At 42.6% G+C, this 21,141-nt stretch overlaps 1 protein-coding gene and 1 non-coding gene across 2 annotated transcripts in view; both read left to right on the forward strand.

Moving 5' to 3' along the window:
• Nucleotides 1-21,141, forward strand: part of KIF26B (kinesin family member 26B) — a 616,088-nt gene that overhangs the window by 512,563 nt on the left and 82,384 nt on the right. Inside the window, exons 7-10 of the mRNA XM_069769230.1 lie at nt 53-146; nt 933-1,195; nt 7,624-7,807; nt 17,550-17,709. Coding sequence (XP_069625331.1) covers nt 53-146; nt 933-1,195; nt 7,624-7,807; nt 17,550-17,709 — 701 coding nt within the window. The remainder of the gene's footprint in view (nt 1-52; nt 147-932; nt 1,196-7,623; nt 7,808-17,549; nt 17,710-21,141) is intronic.
• On the forward strand, nt 4,512-4,583 carry TRNAP-AGG (transfer RNA proline (anticodon AGG)). The gene has a single exon. It is a non-coding gene; the product is annotated as a tRNA-Pro (tRNA).

Consider the following 21,141-nt stretch of genomic DNA (forward strand, 5'->3'; position numbering starts at 1 on the left):
ATGTAATTATATGTATAGATAATGAGATGACTTTTCTACCTGTCCCATATAGGCAGAGGTGTGCGCTGGAACAGTTGCTGAAGTTATCCAGTCTGTTGTGAATGGAGCAGATGGATGCGTTTTCTGCTTCGGGCATTCCAAGCTTGGTAAGTACTAAGCAACCAATGTGAAGAAGTGTGCAGCGCTCCAATATTACCATCTATCAATTATACGTTAAACGTTATTAAAAAATAATTGTAGGGATTGTCAGGATTGGAAAGCACATTTTACTGTAGAAGGGAATTCGGAGTCGGGAAAAGGGTGCCCCATTCAAGGCACTAACTCTTAGCCAACATCTTGGATGCCCTGATTCACCCACAGCCATTTTATACCGTGCTACTTAAACTGCCTCTTTTAAGGGTCCTAGGCATAGAAAAGGCTGGAAATGGGTGCCAGATAAATGGGCGGCTTTTTAGGCAATCATATGGTTCAGCGGTTTTCATAAAGGAGTTTGTATGTTTTCCCTGTGTTTGTATGGGTTTTCTCCAGGTTTTCCGGTTTCCTCCCATACTGTAAAGACATAGTGATAGGGAATGTAGATTGTGAGACCAATGGGAACAGAGCCGATAATGTCTGTAAAATGTTGTGGAATTAATGGTGCTATATAAGTGAGTACAGTAAATGAAATCATGTGAAATCTAACCAACTCAAACCCTAGCAGTGTTTGTGGACATGTCACTCTTATGGGGTTATTCATACGCTAGAGAGGGATACGTGTTACTAGGGTGACTTTCCATTTAGAGCAACTAGGAATATTCCACAAATACATCATTAATAACAGAACTGTTTTTTACTTAAATAAATATTGATGAAAATATTTGAATGCAGAATAAACGTGTACAGGAAAATCTAATACATTTCTATGTTTTTCTTTTCAAATCTGTGTCCGACAGGAAAGTCATACACTATGATTGGCAAGGATGACTCCATGCAGAATCTTGGCATTATCCCCTGTGCTATTTCATGGCTCTTTAAGTTGATTAATGAACGGAAGGAAAAGACAGGAGCTCGGTTCTCGGTCAGAGTGTCAGCAGTGGAAGTGTGGGGGAAGGAGGAGAACCTGAGAGACCTGTTATCAGAAGTGGCTACCGGCAGTCTTCAGGATGGCCAGTCTCCTGGAGTCTACCTGTGTGAGGATCCAATATGCGGCATGCAGGTAACTAGAGCTGTCTCTTCAGAACAAAGTTGTATGGTATGCTTCATAAGCTGATGAAAAATAATGGAAGCCTGATAATGGGTGTTATTAGGGTACACTCATATCTATAGCTTGAATTCAGAGTTAGCTTTAATCTAATATGATTTGTGTGAATGAATACCAGGGTTCTCTATTGGCAGCTCTTCAAATCTATGCTTATGTTGGGTTTTTTATTACTGGCATATTAATATTATTATTCCCCACTAATGTCACAGCGTAGTGTTTCCCTAGATTTCACAATTATCCTGACAGCAAACGAAAGTCATGCAATAAAATGTATTAAAGACTTGGTTTGATAAAGGGTTAGTGTTATGATAAGGTAATTCAGTACCACAATGGACATAGAGGTCAGAGCACATACAGTGACCTGACAATAACCCAAAAACATAGAATGAGCTCTGAGACGTGGGAACTCTGCTGACCGCAATCCCTAATCCTCTCCAACCACACTAGAGGCAGCCGTGGATTGCGCCTAACGCTCCCTATGCAACTCGGCACAGCCTGAGAAACTAGCTAGCCTGAAGATAGAAAATAAGCTTACCTTGCCTCAGAGAAATACCCCAAAGGAAAAGGCAGCCCCCACATATAATGACTGTGAGTTAAGATGAAAAGACAAACGTAGAGATGAAATAGATTTAGCAAAGTGAGGCCCGACTTTCTGAACAGAGCGAGGATAGGAAAGGTAACTTTGCGGTCAACACAAAACCCTACAAAAACCACGCAAAGGGGGCAAAAAGACCCTCCGTACCGAACTAACGGCACGCAGGTACACCCTCTGCGTCCCAGAGATTCCACCAAGCAGGAAAAAACAAATAGACAAGCTGGACAGAAAAAAACAGCAAACAAAATAGCAAAGCGGAACTTAGCTATGCAGAGCAGCAGGCCACAGGAACGATCCAGGAGGAAACAAGTCCAATACTAGAACATTGACTGGAGGCCAGGATCAAAGCACTAGGTGGAGTTAAATAGAGCAGCACCTAACGACTTACCACATCACCTGAGGAAGGAAACTCAGAAGCCGCAGTACCACTTTCCTCCACCAACGGAAGCTCACAGAGAGAATCAGCCGAAGTACCACTTGTGACCACAGGAGGGAGCTCTGCCACAGAATTCACAACAGGTTAGACATTGACTTATAGGGTTCCGACCTCCAATCGGTGGCATCAGGGGACCAGATTACTTCTTTTTGGAGGGGAGCTTATTTGCATACCATTGTTTGGCCTATAAGGATATGTTCACATGTTGTAGAAAATTTCCGCTGCGGATTTGGTTACAGATCCTCGACAAATCCACGGCAAATCCACAGACGGAATCCTCATGTGATATTTGCGGATTTCGTCTTACTCCATTTACTAAGGTTTGAATAGGGTGAAAACCGCAATGAAATTTTGCAAAACAGTAAGCACACTGAAGACTTGAAATCCACCCCATGCTTTAATTTAAGCTTAGTTTTTTTCTGCAATGTGTGATTCGGGTTATCATAAATCCATTTACTTGTATTGTACTGTTAATTGCTGGCGTCTTGCACTTCAGAATCTGCATCGCACATCTGCAACAAATCCGCAACAAGTGAAATTGGCCTAAACCTCCCTACATTAGCTTGCAGTTCTCCATAAGTAGGGAGAGGACCTCCTTCTCCCCCAAAACAGGCTAGTAGCCTCAAATCTCCAAATAAAATGCACAGCCATTCTCCTCAATATATCAGAAACAAGCTGTAAATTATAAACCCAGTATAAAACTTTATAGAATTATTATTATTATTATTATTATTTATTATTATAGCGCCATTTATTCCATGGCGCTTTACATGTGAGGAGGGGTATACATAATAAACAAGTACAATAATCTTAAACAATACAAGTCACAACTGGTACAGGAGGAGAGAGGACCCTGCCCGCGAGGGCTCACAATCTACAAGGGATGGGTGAGGATACAGTAGGTAGGGTAGAATGGATAGAATGGATTTAATATAAGAAACATGCTGTTTAGGTGACTGTGTGACAACAAATAAACACAAAGCGTTTGCTGCTGTGCAGTGAACCATGATAATAAAACTTATGACGAGTAGTAATAAATTAGAAATGTATCAGGCACCAAAATCAATCATCTTGGTAGATAGGAAAAGGTGGCAGCTCCAGTATATCTTTCAAAGGGGGATGTCAAGTGCAAGCTTTGAAAAATCTAAAACAATTAATTTGAGTTTTGAGTTGTTCTATTACATTGTAAATCAATCTACTATTCATGACAGTCTGTTTTCTTTCTGTATCTGATCCGTGGCAGCCCCAGAATGCTGAAAATTGAGTGATAGAATAGAATTCTGTATCACTTATCTAAACGAATTTGTCTGCTGAAGTTTCTTTAGATGATGCTAGAAAATAGTGACATATAACATATTGTGCAATCTGATAAAAATAAAAACACCTGCAGTTTAGGTCCCTAATTCATACATTTTATCTGAAATGACTGCATGTGTGTATAATTATGTCCGGTTGAACTGATTCTGCCTGATCATTTTTTTTTCTTTTTAAATGAAAATTTTGATGGATTATAACATTTTCAATTACAAAGATACAAAAAAAGAATAAACAGGGCAATATCAGCATCAATTTATCATAAAATATAAGTATGACGTCCAATAAAAGATCAAGTTACTTATGAAGAAAATTGGAGGGAAGGAGAGGGAAGATTTTAAGCCAGGGGTGGGGAACCTCAGGCCTCAGGGCCATATATGGCCCTTGATGACCTTTTATCAAGCACCCGAGCAGATTCTCAGGGACCGCCTTCTTGGGCAGGGAGGTGTATTTTGATTGCCACCAGCTCATTAATTTCTTCTTGCTCAGTTAGCACACACATGCAGTGTTCACAACTGAACACTGAAGGGCATGCAATAAAAGATTACGTCCTGAAACCAGTGCCAGAGTCAGGATGTACTTTGTTGGCGGAGTTTGTACGCCCCCTGAAGGATGGTATAAATATCCAAATGGACCTTGGCAGAAAAACGATTCCCCACCCCTGTTTTAAGCCATCTGTACTCCAATTATTAGTTTACTAAAATCCAATAGAAACCATGCAGGTTGCAGCTATTTTTAAGGTACCTATGCACTTTTAATGCCTGTCGGATGAATGCTAGTTCCTCACGATTCTTGCATGCACGTACACTTGTCCTGAATGGAGGAAGACTGTAGCTAATTTTAGACACTTTTAACTGCAGCTAGTGTCCTGCAAGAAAAAAAGTATCAACAATTGAAATTTGTCGTCGGCTCATTGGTCTGTCGTTGGCTCGTTGGTCTAGGGGTATGATTCTCGCTTAGGGTGCGAGAGGTCCCGGGTTCAAATCCCGGATGAGCCCTACTCTAAAAAAAAAAGGGGCAATAGCCCAGCAGACAGGATAACCGACAACGGAGCAAGAGGTCACTGGATCAAATCCCCAAAACCAAGGCATGACAATAACCCCAACTTGCTATCAAGATAAGTGTTTGTTACTATGCCTGAGGAGGTGGTGATGGCGAACTCAGTCGAGGGGTTCAAGAGAGGCCTGGATGTCTTCCTGGAGCAGAACAATATTGTATCATACAATTATTAGGTTCTGTAGAAGGACGTAGATCTGGGGATTTATTATGATGGAATATAGGCTGAACTGGATGGACAAATGTCTTTTTTCGGCCTTACTAACTATGTTACTATGTTACATGCTTGATTATTCTTTCTTATGACAACATCTATTGGCATAGAGTTGAGAGAGTCAAATAAAAAAGTCAGTCTGTTCTGCCAAGACTGAGCATGAAAATCATCACGATCTGCAGCTCTAAGCTCCCTTTGCAATTGCTGACTAATGACGTCCTAGATGTGCTCAATGGGGAAGAAGTCTGGAGAGACTGCAGGCTATGGTGCAGGCAAGACTGCAATGGAAGCAGGATTGGAGGTCTTCCACTTGAGCGAAGACTCGCACTTTTGTATTGGATGCATTGTTAGCCAGAGATTGATCTGGAGACAATGTGGGCAATGCCATGGGGAGGCCTTCATGAGGAATCATTGTGCCGGTCCTACTACTGTACTACTGGGATTTTGGTGTGGGGTATGTGGTAGATCGGCTCACTTGGCTGCACATAGAGATAGACACAGGATACTGTCTTTTTAAATCATCCACTGGTTTATTAAGAACTAGATGGTGGCCCGATTCTAACGCATCGGGTATTCTAGAAGCGGGGTTTAAATTGCGCACCAATATCACTGATTGGTCACTCGGCCTGCTGGGCATGACCAATCAGCGAAGCGGGGTTTAAATCCCGCGCCAATATCACTGATTGGTCGTGGCTGGCTGGGCACGACCAATCAGCGAAGCATGGTTCAAATCCCGCATCAATTCGCGGTCGGACTGCGCCATTTGCTGATTGGTAGCTGGCACGACCAATCAGCGACGTGGGATTTCCGTAACAGACATAATTAGACGATTATATAGTATATACTGCATAAACCAGTGCAACATTATATAAGAAAACCTGGCCTTCCTGGCCTAACATGAAAACAAAAACATAATGTATGGCACAGTCCTTGTTGCTATGGGAATCTGCCATATTTAGGAACAAAGAAGAAAAGGTTCAACTTCCCTTAACATGAAAAAACAGCTCCAGAGCTTGCACCTCCAGGCCAACCCCACACTGAATGCTCTAGAAGGCTGGATATTTATTCTCTGGTCTACTCCGACTGTACAGCTGTTCAATCAGCCGAGCACTAAGTATGGCTGATCAACCCCTTCTAGCACTTGGTGTGCTGGAGCATTTGCTAGGTTGCTATCACTGAAGCTAACACCCTTAGTGAAACATACCTCTCCTCTAGTACTTTGACAGTTACTTTGTCACAGGTGGCATAACGTACGGTAGCTGGACCACTGTAACATGTATTCAAGGTACTTTAACAGTTCAGCGTTACATTGTTTTGGTCATGGAACCAGTTCTCCAAAGTTTCCCAGGTGACATTTTTCAATACGACAATGCCAGCCCTCATGATGTTTGTGCTACTATAAGCAGCCTGCATGACCTAAATCTGCTTCCATGGCCTGTGGCATCTCTTGTCTTCCATCGAACATATCTGGTACATCATTTGTCGGCAATTCCACAAGTTTTCCTTCTTAGGGCTGCAATTTCAACGTTGAGGAGTATATTATATGTATTATATATACATAGCTATGCAAAGTGTTTTTATGCTTTTGTGGAAAAAAATGCAGCAAAATAAGAAATTTTTGATGCACACAACCACCAATATGAGTGGGAGAGGACGATAAATGCAAGATGTGTATAATTAAAACAAAATAATTTTTATTAGTATTTTAAAAAAGAATAAAATTACAGAATCAAGCTTCTGGAACCACAAAAAGAAGAACACAAAGGCAAGGGGACACAAGGTAAGTACCTATGAAGTATTGCACCAAAGAAATTGCATAAATCCTGAAAAAGAGCTTTTCAAGCATAGGCTAAAGCTATTGAGAAGATAAGGATCAACAGATGTATACCACATTAAGTGCACTCATATTGGTGGTTGTGTGTATCAAAGTGTTGTTTTGACGTTTTTTGCAAAAAAAAATTTTTGGGGAGACTGTGTTAACATTTCAGCAAAATAAGAATGTTCTAAAAAATAGAAGTGCTAAAGTGGTTATCCTGGACTTTTTTTTTCCTATGGGGCTAAGCGCTTATCGGCAAACAGTTGCAAACTATCTGTCTGTTCTGCCATGCGACAATCTCTCCCAGGTCAGAGTGGTCATGCACTGCTCCTACTGGTGATTCTCTTCTGCTCTGCTCCGTCAACATGGTGTCACTACCGATGTCATATTCATTGACAGAGCTCAGTCTAAAGTAGCGGGGAGTGGGGAGGCGGCTGTCAATCAACCTGACATTAGCAGTTAGCAGAGCGGACGTGACCACAAGAAACAGGAGAATTGATGGCATGACCACCCTGAGCCAGGGGAGATCATTGTAGGGCAACACAGATAGGTAGTCCCAGATAACCCCCTTAAATGGTTTACTTGTATCAAATAATAAAATGTGCCAGGATAAAAGAAAAATCTAAATCCAATCAATATTTCATGCACAGTGTATATTATAATATATTATATATCATAATAGTACACTGTAATATTTCAAAATAATATATTTTATATGTATATTTTCATGTTTAGAAAGTGTTTTTTCATGTTAGAGATAGCCATGAGCAAGTAGTTGAGCAGTTCTGCATTTGACTTGGTTCCCACCTGTAACTTAAAAGATGCCTTGGACTTCTTCTACACCAGTTGATCAGTGTCAGTGAGTTTCTGCATCCACATAGTCCACCTCCACAATTCTAAAACTGTAGAAATTACTTAATTATCGCTTATACTATATTTGCTTTGTGTTTAGTTGCAGAACCAGAGTGAACTGCGAGCACCAACTGCTGAGAAAGCGGCCTTTTTCCTGGATGCTGCTATTGCCTCACGCAAATGCAGCCAACGGGATTGTGATGAAGATGACCACAGAAACTCTCACATGCTCTTTACTCTGCACATTTATCAGTATCGTATGGAGAAAAGTGGGAAAGGAGGCAGTAAGTGTAAATCCAGCATAAAAAACTGAAAAAATCTAAACGTCACTTTCCTGCAGTGTGCACGCTCTATAACTATGTGAGACATAGTGACGGGGAATGTACTAAGAGTCAAAAATCATTAATAAGTTTAGACCTTTAATGGTATTGTTCATGTATTTTGTACTTGTTCATAATTCCATCCATTTTGAAACAGAATAATGAATACTATTAAAAATCCGCACTCTAGAATTAGACCATCTATGAACTTTTTTGAAAAAAGAATCTGATATCCTGCATCATCAAAGGAAAACCAAACATCAAATACCCAACACATACAAAGAATATAACCATCAATATTAGTGACACTGATTAAAATGGCATACAATATATACAGTACCTACAGAGCTGTTTATAAATATCTACAGTGGAGAAAATAAGTATTTGATACACTGCCGATTTTGCACTTTTTCCCACCTACAAAGAATGGAGGTTTCTGTAATTTTTATTGTAGGTACACTTCAACTGTGAGAGACAGAACCTAAAAATATAAACCAGAAAATCACATTGTATGAGTTTTAAATAATTAAATTGCTTTTTATTGCATGAAATAAGTATTTGATCACCAACCAACCAGCAAGAATTCTGGCTCTCACAGACCTGTTAGTTTTTCTTCAACAAGCCCTCCTATTCTGCACTCATTACCTGTATTAATTGCACCTGTTTGAACACCTGTCCACACACTCAATCACACTCCAACCTATCCACCATGTGCCAAGACCAAAGAGCTGTCTAAGGACACCAGGGACAAAATTGTAGACCTGCACAAGGCTGGTTTGAATTACAGGACAATAGGCACACAGCTTGGTGAGAAGGAAACAACTGTTGGCAAAATTATTAGAAAATGGAAGACACACAAGATGACTGTCAATCTTCCTTGGTTTGGGGCTCCATACAAAATCTCCCCTTGTCAGGTGAGGATGATTTTGAGAAAGGTCAGGAATCAGCCCAGAACTACATGGGAGGACCTGGTTATTGACCTGAAGAGAGCTGGGTCCACAGTCTCAAACATTATCATTAGTAACACACTACACCATCATGGATTCAAAACCTGCAGGGCATGCTCACGCCAACATATGTCTAGGCCCGTTTGAAGTTCACCAGAGACCATCTGGATGATTCAGAGGAGGCATGAGAGAAGGTTATGTGGTCAGATGAGACCAAAGATGAGACCAAAGTAGAGCCAAAGTTGATATCAACCCCACTCGCTGTGTTTGGAGGAAGGAAAAGGATTAGTGCAACCACAAGAACACCGTTCCAACCATCAAGCATGGTGGGGGAAGCATCATACTTTGGGGGTGCTTTTCTGCAAAGGGGACAGGACGACTGTACTGTATTGAAGGGAGGATGGATGGGTTCATGTATTGCGATATTTTGGCCAACAACCTCCTTCCATCTGTAAGGCCATTGAAGATGGGTCATGGCTGGGTCTTCCAGCATGAAAATGATCCGAAACACACAGCCAGGGAAACTAAGTAGTAGCTCTGTAAGAAGCATTTCATGGTCCTGGAGTGGCGTAGGCAATGTGCAGAACTGAACCCAATAGAAAATCTTTGGAGGGAGCTGTAACTCGATGTTGCCCAGGGGCAAGCCCAAAACCTAAAAGATCTGGAGAAGATCTGTATACAGGAGTGGGCCAAAATCCCTGTTTCAATGTGTGCAAACTTGGTCAAGAACTGCAGGAAACATCTGACCTCTGTAATTGTGGGTAAAGGTTTATGTACCAATACTAAGTTCATTTTTATATTGTATCAAATACTTATTTAATGCAATAAAATCCAAATTAATTATGTAAAAATCATGCAATATGATTTTCTGTCTCCCGCAGTTGAAGTGTACCTATGATAAAAATTACAGACCATTCTTTGTAGGTGGGAAAACTTGCAAAATTGGCAGGGTATCAAATACTTATTTTCCCCACTGCATCTTTAAGGCATAACGACTTTTGTAATTTGCCTTATTATAAAATTCCTTTCCATTCTCCCTATACAGATATTCCCTACATGTGCTTTTTTTTCTTTATATCTTGTGACAATTAGTTTGAGGGGAGTCTGAAATAGGATATCCCAGGAGGATGGCCCTACAGTTCCTTCCCCACAGTTTCTATCACTCCCTGAAACGGGACATAATCAGAAGGAGATGCCTCGGTCAGTTACCACAGCTTATGTGACCACCATCCCCTGATGACATCTTGTTTTAGGGGAAGTGACGAAGAGGTCATTGCAGCTTATGTCCCTAGCGCTCATACCTTCAGTCGCCATCCTTGACAGTCCCTGCTTCTGACACCACCGCCTCTTTCCCTAAAACGAATTTAAGCAGGATGAGATTTCTATATCTGCAAACAATTTAGCCAACATAATTATATAGATTTTTTTTTGTATCGTATACAGGAAAAATATATATTTGTATCCTGTTAGCCAGTAGCTAGCAAAATATTATAAATTGAGAGTCCTCAGTGATCGACACCTTTTCATTCATTGATTGTAAGCCTGTGAGCAGAAACCGCAAACCTCTTGTTTAGGGATGAGCGAACCCGAACTGGTAACGAAACCCCAAACATGGACCTTTTACTGCAGGTCCAGTTTCCTGTTTGGGATCGCCAGTCTAATAAAGCTAGTTGAAAGGCCAATCAATAGCTTTTAGATTGTGGGCACTTCGGAAGCCATTACAGTCATGACAAGTATTGACCCGGCCTGTATAAAGACTGGATCATGAGTCCCGCTGGCATTATGCTCTCATTAGTGTAGGGATAGGACGCAGCTGTAGTGAGGGACAGATAGGGACTGCACGCACTGCAAAAAAAACACTTTGTGTACTCTGTAACCCATACCGTATATATGGTAGTGCTGTGCTAAAAGCCACTGTGTACACTCTAAATACCCATCTGTGGGAGTACTGCCCTAAAAGTTGCTGTGTGTACTCTGCACCCGCCCGCCTGTTTGGAGTACTGTCTTTTAAGCTTCTGTGTATATTCTGCAACTCACATACAGTTTAGGCAAAAATTATTAAGAGACAACCACATGAAAACCCTGTCATGGGCAGCCCAATCTCCAGACCTGAACCCCATTGAAAACCTCTGGAATGTAATCAAGAGGATGATGGATAGTCACAAACCATCAAACAAAGAAGAACTGCTTACATTTTTGCACCAGGAACCGTGTGAAAGATTGGTGGAAAGCATGCCAAGACACATGAAAGCTGTGATTAAAAATTCTAACAACTCTGCTGGCATCACGGCATGGCCTCTCATCTCTCACACTATCTTACCCACTGCTCCAGGTCATGATGTGGTTTCTATTTCTTGCCAGCTCCATATTCTGTGCCTCTGCCCTCTGCATGCTTCCTGGCTGTGTGGCGCCTGAACTCTCTGGTTCTTATAGGAATCAGGTGCACCTGTCTAATCTGTTCCTGACCAATTACCAAGGGGCCTCCAGTATTTAGTGCAGCTCCACCCAGTGGACTGGGCCTGTGCAATGTGTTAGTTCAGTTTGTGTTTAGCTTCTGAGTTTGCCAGGCCTTCCTCTGTGTTGCTCCCTCTCTAGTGGTCTTTCGCTGTGTTCTTGCCTTGATCTTGTTGTCCGCCCTCCAGGAGGCAGAATATCCTGGTCCCTGTGTCTTTGTTCTTGTTCCTTGTCTTGTTCCATTACCTTGTCTTAACTTAGTCCTATCTCTGTCTCCTTGTCTGTGGCTTCCTTCCCTGCTGTGTCTTTCCTCGTGTTCTCAGTCTGCTTATGCTCTGCACTCTTGTGGCTCTGCCTGCTCTGTACCTTTGTAGCTTTGCCTCTGCTCCGCACTCCTGCGGTTCTGCTCCGTTCTACTCTGCTTAGCTTCTGCTGCTGCAGTAATCTCTTGCTGCAGCTCCTCTCTGCATTCCTTGCAGTTCTGCTCTGCTGAGCTTCTGCTGCAGCAGTAATCTCTTGCTGCAGCTCCTCTCCACACTCCTTGTGGCTCCGCTCTGCTTAGCTTCTGCAGAAATCTCTTGCTGCAGCTCCTCTCCGCATTCCTTGCGGTTCTGCTCTGCTTAGCTTTTCTTGCTATGCTATCTCTTGCTGCTCTTCCGCTCCTATCTGCAGCCTTGCACTTCTCTTCCTGTGTGAACAGGTCCCAATCTGTTCCTTCATTCTACTTTCCTTCTGGCTTGTTTCCGTACCTGCATCTCCTGTGTGAACAGGTCTCAACCTGTTCCTTCATTCTCCTTTCCTTCTGGCTTGTTTCCGTACCTGCATCTCCTGTGTGAACAGGTCCCAACCTGTTCCTTCACTCTCCTTTCCTTCTGGCTTGTTTCCGTACCTGCATCTCCTGTGTGAACAGGTCCTAACCTGTTCCTTCGTTCTCCTTTCCTTCTGGCTTGTTTCCGTACCTGCATCTCCTGTGTGAACAGGTCCCAACCTGTTCCTTCATTCTCCTTTCCTTCTGGCTTGTTTCCGTACCTGCATCTCCTGTGTGAACAGGTCCCAACCTGTTCCTTCATACTTCATTCCTTTCTGCTTGTTTTCTTACCTGCACCTCCAGTGTGAACAGGTCCCTACCTGTTTCCTCATACTACATATCCATACCTGCACCTCCTGTGTGAATAGGTCCCTACCTGTTCCTTCATACACCACACCATCCAGCCCTGTGTTCTCTGCCGTGCCTGCCAGCCCTGTGTTCTCTGCCGTGCCTGCCAGCCCTGTGTTCTCTGCAGTGCCTGCCAGCCCTGTGTCTCTGCCGTGCCAGCCTACTCGTCTGAGTTTCAGCCGTGCTCTTCTGCCAGTCCTGCCTGATGCCCGCACCTGTCCTAGTGTTCCTGTTCTCCAAGTGGGATCAGCAGCCACAGCCAGACACCACCCTGGAGTAGCACCTGGCAGCTGCCTGCTGCACAAGCCTGACCTCACCATCAGAGGCTCCAGTGGAAACCCAGGCAGCTGTCATAGTCACGCCCCTTCCTGGGTAGACTGGTTTGTGGCACAGTGGGGCCCCAAACCCCCCCAAGCTCACGCCCACCAGTCAGGGCGTGAGTGTGACAAAAATCATGGTTATTCCACAAAATATTGATTTCTGAATTCTTCCTGAGTTAAAACAGTATTGTTGTTTCTAAATGATTATGAATCTGTTTTCTTTGCATTATTTGAGGTCTGAAAGCACTGGTTATATTTTTAATTTTGACCATTTCTCCTTTTCGGAAAAAAAAAAAATTATTGCTTGGAAATTCGGAATACTGTATGTAAAAAAAATAATTTCTACACCGCAACCGTGTCTGTAGGAACACTGTTCCAGAAAAACCTCTGTGTGTACTCTGCACGCATATCTGTGTAAATACTCTGAAAAAAGCCTCTGTGCGGGTTCTCTGCAAAACATCCTGTGTGGGTGTAATCTGCAAAACAACCTTTTTAAAAAAAAATTGGGTAGACCACAAAACATTGTGGATGGAAAATAGAACAAACAGACTGTTGTGCAGTCTAACAATGACTGGGTGCGGCTGGTATACTTCTATATTCAGCCAAAGTTATAGACGAATCCTGAGGGATCCACACCTGGATTTTAATGCTGTGGACAATTACATGCGCCTGTCTGTGATCACACCATCTGCCATTCTAAACACACATTCCGACATTACACTTGCAGCAGGGCAGGCTAGCTCCTCCAAGGCGTAAAGGGCAAGCTTAGGCTATGTGTCCAATTTGGAGACACAGAAGTTAAATGGGCCAGACCCATCAATCAGTTTGTGAAGATGTGTGGACACATTACCATATTGTTGAAACATGGATTTGATCCATTGAACTTGTGTTTTGTGGTCAGATTTTCTTTCTGCCGAGCCACAGGAGACACACTATTTCTCTGGGTGTTTGTGTTTTGTTTTCTGGCTGCAGTCTGTCTAGCGTAACACAGGTGTTTTCCTTTGCGCACATATCACATTTTGAGTGCAGCTTTACATTCTGTCACCCAGCAAGCATAAAGTGCAGCAGAGATTCATCTTAACTAAAAGCCTACATCCTTAGATCAAGGATAGAATAGACAATTATAGTACACTAGATGGTGGCCCGACTCTAAAGGTACCTTCACACAACGATGTCGATCGCTGCAGCGTCGCTGTTTGGTCGCTGGAGAGCTGTCACACAAACAGCTCTCCAGCGACCAACGATGCCGAGGTCCCCGGGTAACCAGGGTAAACATCGGGTTACTAAGCGCAGGGCCGCGCTTAGTAACCCGATGTTTACCATGGTTACCATCGTAAAAGTAAAAAAACAAACACTACATAGTTACCTTCAGCTGTCTGTCCCCGGCGCTCTGCTTTCCTGCACTGACTGTAAGCACAGCGGCCGGAAAGCAGAGCGGTGACGTCACCGCTGTGCTTTCCGGCTGGCTGACACAGGATGCAGGTGGAGTGCAGAGAAGCAGAGCGCCGGGGACAGACACCGGAAGGTAAGTATGTAGTGTTTGTTTTTTTTACTTTTACGATGGTAACCAGGGTAAACATCGGGTTACTAAGCGCGGCCCTGCTCTTAGTAACCCGATGTTTACCCTGGTTACCAGTGAAGACATCGCTGAATCGGCGTCACACACGCCGATTCAGCGATGTCTGCAGGGAGTCCAGCGATGAAATAAAGTTCTGGACTTTCTGCAGCGACCAACGACATCACAGCAGGATCCTGATCGCTGCTGCGTGTCAAACACAACGATATCGCTAGCGAGGACGCTGCAACGTCACGGATCGCTAGCGATATCGTTGTGAAGTTGTTTAGTGTGAAGGTACCTTTACGCATCGGGAATTCTAGAATATGCAGGTCCACGTAGTATATTGCACAGCCCACGTAGTATATTGCACAGTCACGTATATTTCCCAGCCACATAGTATATTGCTCATATTCTCCCATACCATCTTTGCCACCGGAACCTGCAACGGAAGATGGCAGCCGGCGCGAGCGACTACGGAGGGTGAGTATAGCAGTTTTTTTTTTTTATTATTATTTTTAACATTACATTTTTTACTATTGATGCCGCATAGGCAGCATCAATAGTAAAAAGTTGGGGACACACATGGTTAATAGCGGCGGTAACGGATTGCGTTACCTGCGGCATAATGCGGTCCGTTACCACCGGCATTAACCCTGTGTTAGCGGTGACCAGAGGGGAGAATACGGGCGACAGGCACTGACTGCGGGGAGTAAGGAGCGCCCATTTTCTTCCGGACTGTGCCCGTCGCTGATTGGTCGCGGCAGCCATGACAGGCAGCTGCCAAGACCAATCAACGAATGAATATCCGTGACAGAAAGTAAGAAGGACAGACGAAAGTGACCCTTAGACAATTATATAGTAGATTTCATAACTTTCCCAGATCCCAAAAATTACAGCACATATTGCTTTGGACTACTGTACCAAATGTATTATATATGTTAGGAGTTGGAGGCAGGCTATTTTATACAGACTCCACGAAAATGGACACCAACTTCCACTACATGACTCCAAATCCACAGCCCTGGTAACAAACACAGATTGACCACGCGCTCTCTTTCTCTGCAGCAGCTACACCACTACCAGCATCAACACAGCCACGTCTCTTATTTGATGATTTCTTCATTGTTTTACAACTCCAAAAATGCAGAGTATTACACAGCCGCATACAGAGAGACAGTGCCAGCAGATTAATACACTGCCTGTTTTTAGACTACTCCCCCACCAAAAAAAAACAAAAAACACAAAACCAGTATTGGTTACCTCTTCCTCCTACACCTGTTCCATCTAATTCCCGCACTGGGACCTATGCCTCCTAGTTCTAGATTGTTATTTTATTTTATTTTTTTTTATTCTATGTTCTTTTAAGTGAGTTCCCCAAAAAGAGCGAAAAACCTACAAAAACTGTGTTGGATACCTCCTCCACTTCCTCTTCATCTACACTGCCACGTCCACCTCCTCTACCTGGACCTCCGCCTCCTGGTTCGAGATTATTATTTTTTCTTTTTTTTATTCTATGTCATCATCTTTTCAGTTAGCTATTAAAAGGTTTCAACCACTGAGAACTCTCAGTTTTTAATATTTTTTTACTATGTAAAGTATTAGGAAAAATAAACCTACCCATAAACAATAACAGACAGTCAATGACCGGTCAGTGGAATTCAACAAGATCTGAAATCAGCATATAGCAAGAGCCCTACATGTGAGCCAAGCTTGATCGAAAGTGACAAGACGTAACCAAAAACTAGAAGATTTAAACAAAAGCAATTTTAACTGAAAGGAACAGTAAGAGTTCATGCTCAGCACTGTGTTGGATGGATTTATTTTCCGGTTGATTGATGACAACCAAGTACAAGAAGAAAGCAGAAGAATTATTCGCTTCCATCTAACTCTCGAATGACAAAGTCATGTTCTGTAGACCCTACTCGATAGAGAAAAGCCACGAATGATGAATCTAGCACAAATAAACCATTTTATGGAAAGTAGGAAAATGAAGCAATAATTTTACATAATACCTGCATGAATAGCAATAGAACATACATAGCAGATTTCCTGGGTTAGGGTGATGGTAAGAGACTTGGAGTTTACTTTTACATATCTTTCATGTATCCATCTAATGAAAGTATATTTCAATGTATTTGCATATTTAATTAAGCAACAATTCAGATCTTTGAGGGAGAAAAATCAAATTTAGTTCACTTTTAGTGCCCAAACTATACTGAACAGATGAGGCTTTATCTGAATGTGTTGCTCTGCAGCTGTGAATACCATATCAGAATTTGCTCTAATCACTTAAGGAATAGTGGAACAATGCGCTCTAGCTAGATATTGGTTTTAGCGTTAAGGTATAGGCATATGGCAACATAGCAAGGGAACTTATGTACGTTCTCTTTCTTAGCTAAACTGTCTGAAAGAGGCTATTTAGCAATATATGCAGACAAATTATCTCTGACCTTTTCCATTCCCACAGTGTTATCAATAGTTCAGTTCATACATGTGTTACACTACAAGCTCATACAGTTGGAGAGTAGATGATCTTATATGGGAGTCGTATATCATAAAAAAAATGAACAGTTGTTTAAATCTGGGTTTTCTTGTGTTACATTTATTGTTTACAATTTTTGCAGTGTTTTTCCCCTTTAACACAATCTGTAATAAAAAAATAGAATTTTCACACTGGCCGCTGGGAATTTTTTAGTCTCTAACTTCCCTTTACTTCAGGAAACAACACATGTACATAGCCACAATGGTCTCATCCTGAAAGTCTTTTGTATTGAAGTGTCTAATGAGCTGAATATAGAGGTATTACTTGTCATTATAATCCTATCTCTGGTAATATGAAGCTTTGCTGGATAACCATTACAGAAAGGACAGGAAGTATAAGTCTAAAAACTCCCAGTGGTTAATATAAAAATTGCAAGATTGCTATTTGTTTTTTAAATTGGAAAATTAAAAATAAAAACATTGTCTAGAAAGAGCTAAAAAAATATATGTAACACAAAAACCTAATGTAAACAATAGATAATTTTCTGATCATAGTTTTTCCTTTAAAGGGAGGCATTTTTAAAATATATTCTTAGAAATACTTGTATACATCTGGTACATGTCACTTGGGACAGTTTTTGGGGCTCTCTTAGTCCAGTATTTCATTTATGAAACATTTTCCCTATAGTGTTAATGCTGTGAGTGCAAAAATTGTAATGACACTGTATCATAATATATTGGAGCGTGCAACACTTCTCAAAGGTTAACCTGCCTTCTTTTCTCTTGGCAGTGTCGGGAGGTCGCAGTCGATTGCATCTTATTGATCTGGGAAGCTGCGTAAAGGTGCAGAGTAAAAATAGAGATAGCAGCACGGGCTTGTGTCTCTCTCTGTCAGCACTTGGCAATGTCATTCTCGCTCTGGTCAATGGCAGCAAGCACATACCATACAAGTAAGCAACATGAAAGGACTGTCGATGTTAGAAAAATGCAATTTTATCTATTCAATGTTAGCAATCCAGTAAGGGGACTGGAGCAGATGACATTAATTAACTACAATATGTTAGGTTCTTAAGCAACAAATATATGACAATGTATTGGGTAATTAATACATTTCAAAATATAACTTGTTTTAAATTCTATTTTGGACTGAATATGAGAAAATTATATTACTTTGTCCAAAATGTAAAATAAATTAGTTTTCTGTCTTAAAGGGAACCTGTCACCCCCGTTTTTTGAGATTGAGCTATAAATACTGTTAAATAGGGCCTGCGCTGTGTGTTCCTATAGTGTATGTAGTGTACCCCGATTCCCCACCTATGCTGAGATATAACTTACCAAAGTCGCCGTTTTCGCCTGTCAATCAGGCTGGTCAGGTCGGGAGGGCGTGGTAACATCGCTGGTTCTTCCTCAGCTTTACATTGGTGGCGTAGTGGCGTAGTGGTGAACAAGCAGCGCGCGATCTGCGCTGTAATCCCTTGCATCGGTGGGGGCGGCCATCTTCCTGGGGCCGCGCGTGCGCAGATCGAGTGCTCTGCTGCACGGGGCTTCAGGAAAATGGCCGCGGGATGCCGCGCGTGCGCATTAGAGATCGTGGCGGCCATTTTCCCAAAGCCGAGTTTGCATCTCGGCTTTGGGAAAATGGCCGCCGCGATCTCTAATGCGCACGCGCGGCATCCCGCGGCCATTTTCCTGAAGCCCCGTGCAGCAGAGCACTCGATCTGCGCACGCGCGGCCCCAGGAAGATGGCCGCCCCCACCGATGCAAGGGATTACAGCGCAGATCGCGCGCTGCTTGTTCACCACTACGCCACTACGCCACCAACGTAAAGCTGAGGAAGAACCAGCGATGTCACCACGCCCTCCCGACCTGACCAGCCTGATTGACAGGCGAAAACGGCGACTTTGGTAAGTTATATCTCAGCATAGGTGGGGAATCGGGGTACACTACATACACTATAGGAACACACAGCGCAGGCCCTATTTAACAGTATTTATAGCTCAATCTCAAAAAACGGGGTGACAGGTTCCCTTTAAACTATGTAATATATTGTGTATACCTTACTAGAGGTGGAATTCTGACAGCCAATGCCCTCACCAATAAGGGAATTTGGAGCTAGTAAAACGCAGAGGCTGCTTCCAATATTTTCCCACCCTGTACCATACAACTTGATTTGACTGGTACTGTGTTTTAGTTCTCTGTATACCGCCTAATTTGAAGTAGCAGTGAGAAGCGAATAAACATTGTACTTTTGTACCACTATCATGTTCTATATTTTAAAACGTTGTATCATAGATCTTCTGTGGTACACATTACACATTAAGTAGAGGCATCCAAAATGGATCTAGAGTCCGGCGCACAGTTCCCAATGCTTTTGTATTAAGTAGAGTGAACTTCCTGTAATGAATGTGTTAATGGCTTCCATAGAGAATACAGGAACTTTGGCAACATAGTTTTTTTTTTTTTATTATAATTATAGCACCGTTTATTCCATGGCGCTTTACCTGTGAAAAAGGGGGGAAAATAACACAAAACAAGTACAATAAAGTTGAACAAAACAAGTCACAGACTGGTAGAGGAGGAGAGAGGACCCTGCCCTCAAGCACTCACAATCTACAAGGAATGGGTGAGGGTACAGTAGGTGAGGGTATAGCTGGTCATGCTGCAGTTTGGTTCCTTTTGAAGATTATCATGGTAGGCGAGAATCTGATATGTTGGGGTTAGAGAGTTCCAGAGTGGGGGTATACATGGGAAAAATTTTGTATGAAATTGTAGACAGAGGAGATAAGAGGGGAGTAGAGAAGGATATATTTTGAAGATTAAAGGTTGCGTGTAGGTAAGTAGCAGGAGACTAGGTAACAGATTTATGAAGGAGACAGGTTTTGGATGGCTTTGTATGCCATTTTTTGTTTGAGTTTTGAACTGGAGTCTTTGGATAATGGGGAGCCAGTGAAGGGATTGACAGAGAGGAAAAGTCGGGGAATAGCAGGGGGATAGGTGGATTAGTCGGGCAGTGGAGTTTCGGAGTTTAGGATAGATTGGAGGGGTGTGAGAGTGTTGCAGGGGATGCCACAAAGCAGGAGGTTGCAGGAGTCGAGACAGAAGAAGATGAGGGCTGCACTAGTGTTTTTGCAGATTCTTGGTTGAGAATTGTATAGATCCTGGAGATATTTTTGAGCTGGAGCCAGTAAGTGGAAAGAGCTTGATGTGTGGTTTGAAGGAGAAATCAAAGTCAAGGGTTACCCTTAAGCAGCGAGCTTGCGGGACTGGGAGGAATGGGTAGCCATTGACCTTGATGGATAGGTCTGTAGGTGGGGTTGAGTGAGATGGTGGAAAGGTGGTGAAATCTGTTATCCATATTAAGTTTTAGAAATCTAGCTGAGAGAAAAGATAAAATAGTGGACAAACATTGTGGGATTCTGGATAGTAAGAAGGTGACATCAGGTCCAGAGAGGTAGATCTGTGTGTCATCATTAGTGATGAGCGAGTGTACTCTTTGCTCTGGTTTTCCCGAGCACGCTCGGGTGGTATTTGTAAATGCTCAGAGATTTAGTTTTTGTTGACTCAGCTGCATGATTTACAGCTTCTAGCCAGCCTGAGTACATGTGGGGGTTACCTGGTTGCTAGGGAATCCCCACATGTATTCAAGCTGTCTTTCAGCTGTAAATCATGCAGCTGAGGCAACAAAAACTAAATCTCCGAGCAGTTACAAACACTCGGAGACCACCCGAGTGTGCTTGGGAAAACCCTAGCAACGAGTATACTCGCTCATCACTAGTCATCATCATAGAAGTGATACTGAAAGCTATGGGACTCTATGAGCTGTCTGAGGTCAAAGGTGTAGATGGAGAAGAGCAAGGATCCTAGAACTGAACCTTGGGGGACACCGACAGATAGGGGGCAAGGTGAGGAGGTGGTGTGTGAGTGGAAGAAGATGAATGTCCAGTTCGGTATAGTATAATGGTATCAGGAGATCCAAGATAGGGCCAAGTCTGTGATGCCAAGAGATAAGAGAATCTGTAGTAAAAGGGAATGGTCCACTGTGTCAAAGGCAGATGATAGGTCCAGTAGGAGGAGGATAGAGTGGCGTCGCTTGGGTTTGGCAGTTAGTAGGTCGTTGGTAACTTTAGTCAGGGCAGTTTCAGTGGAATGGTGAGGTCAGAAGCCAGATTGTGAGTGGTCAAAGGGAGCGGGAGGAGAGGTGGTTTCATTAATCATTTAGGGATTCGTGGCATCTCTGGGTCTGCTGAAATTTAAATTATTTTTTTTCTTTTGGTCTAGCAATAGTTAATGTCAGTCTCTTGCTGGAAGTTGTTTTTTAGGCTGGTCAGCTGATGTTGGTTTGTAACCACTCCCACCTTCCTTTAAATAGTCACATGACCCAT

The sequence above is a fragment of the Ranitomeya imitator genome, chromosome 5 (genome assembly GCF_032444005.1).
Source record: "Ranitomeya imitator isolate aRanImi1 chromosome 5, aRanImi1.pri, whole genome shotgun sequence".
NCBI classification, from domain to species: domain Eukaryota; kingdom Metazoa; phylum Chordata; class Amphibia; order Anura; family Dendrobatidae; genus Ranitomeya; species Ranitomeya imitator.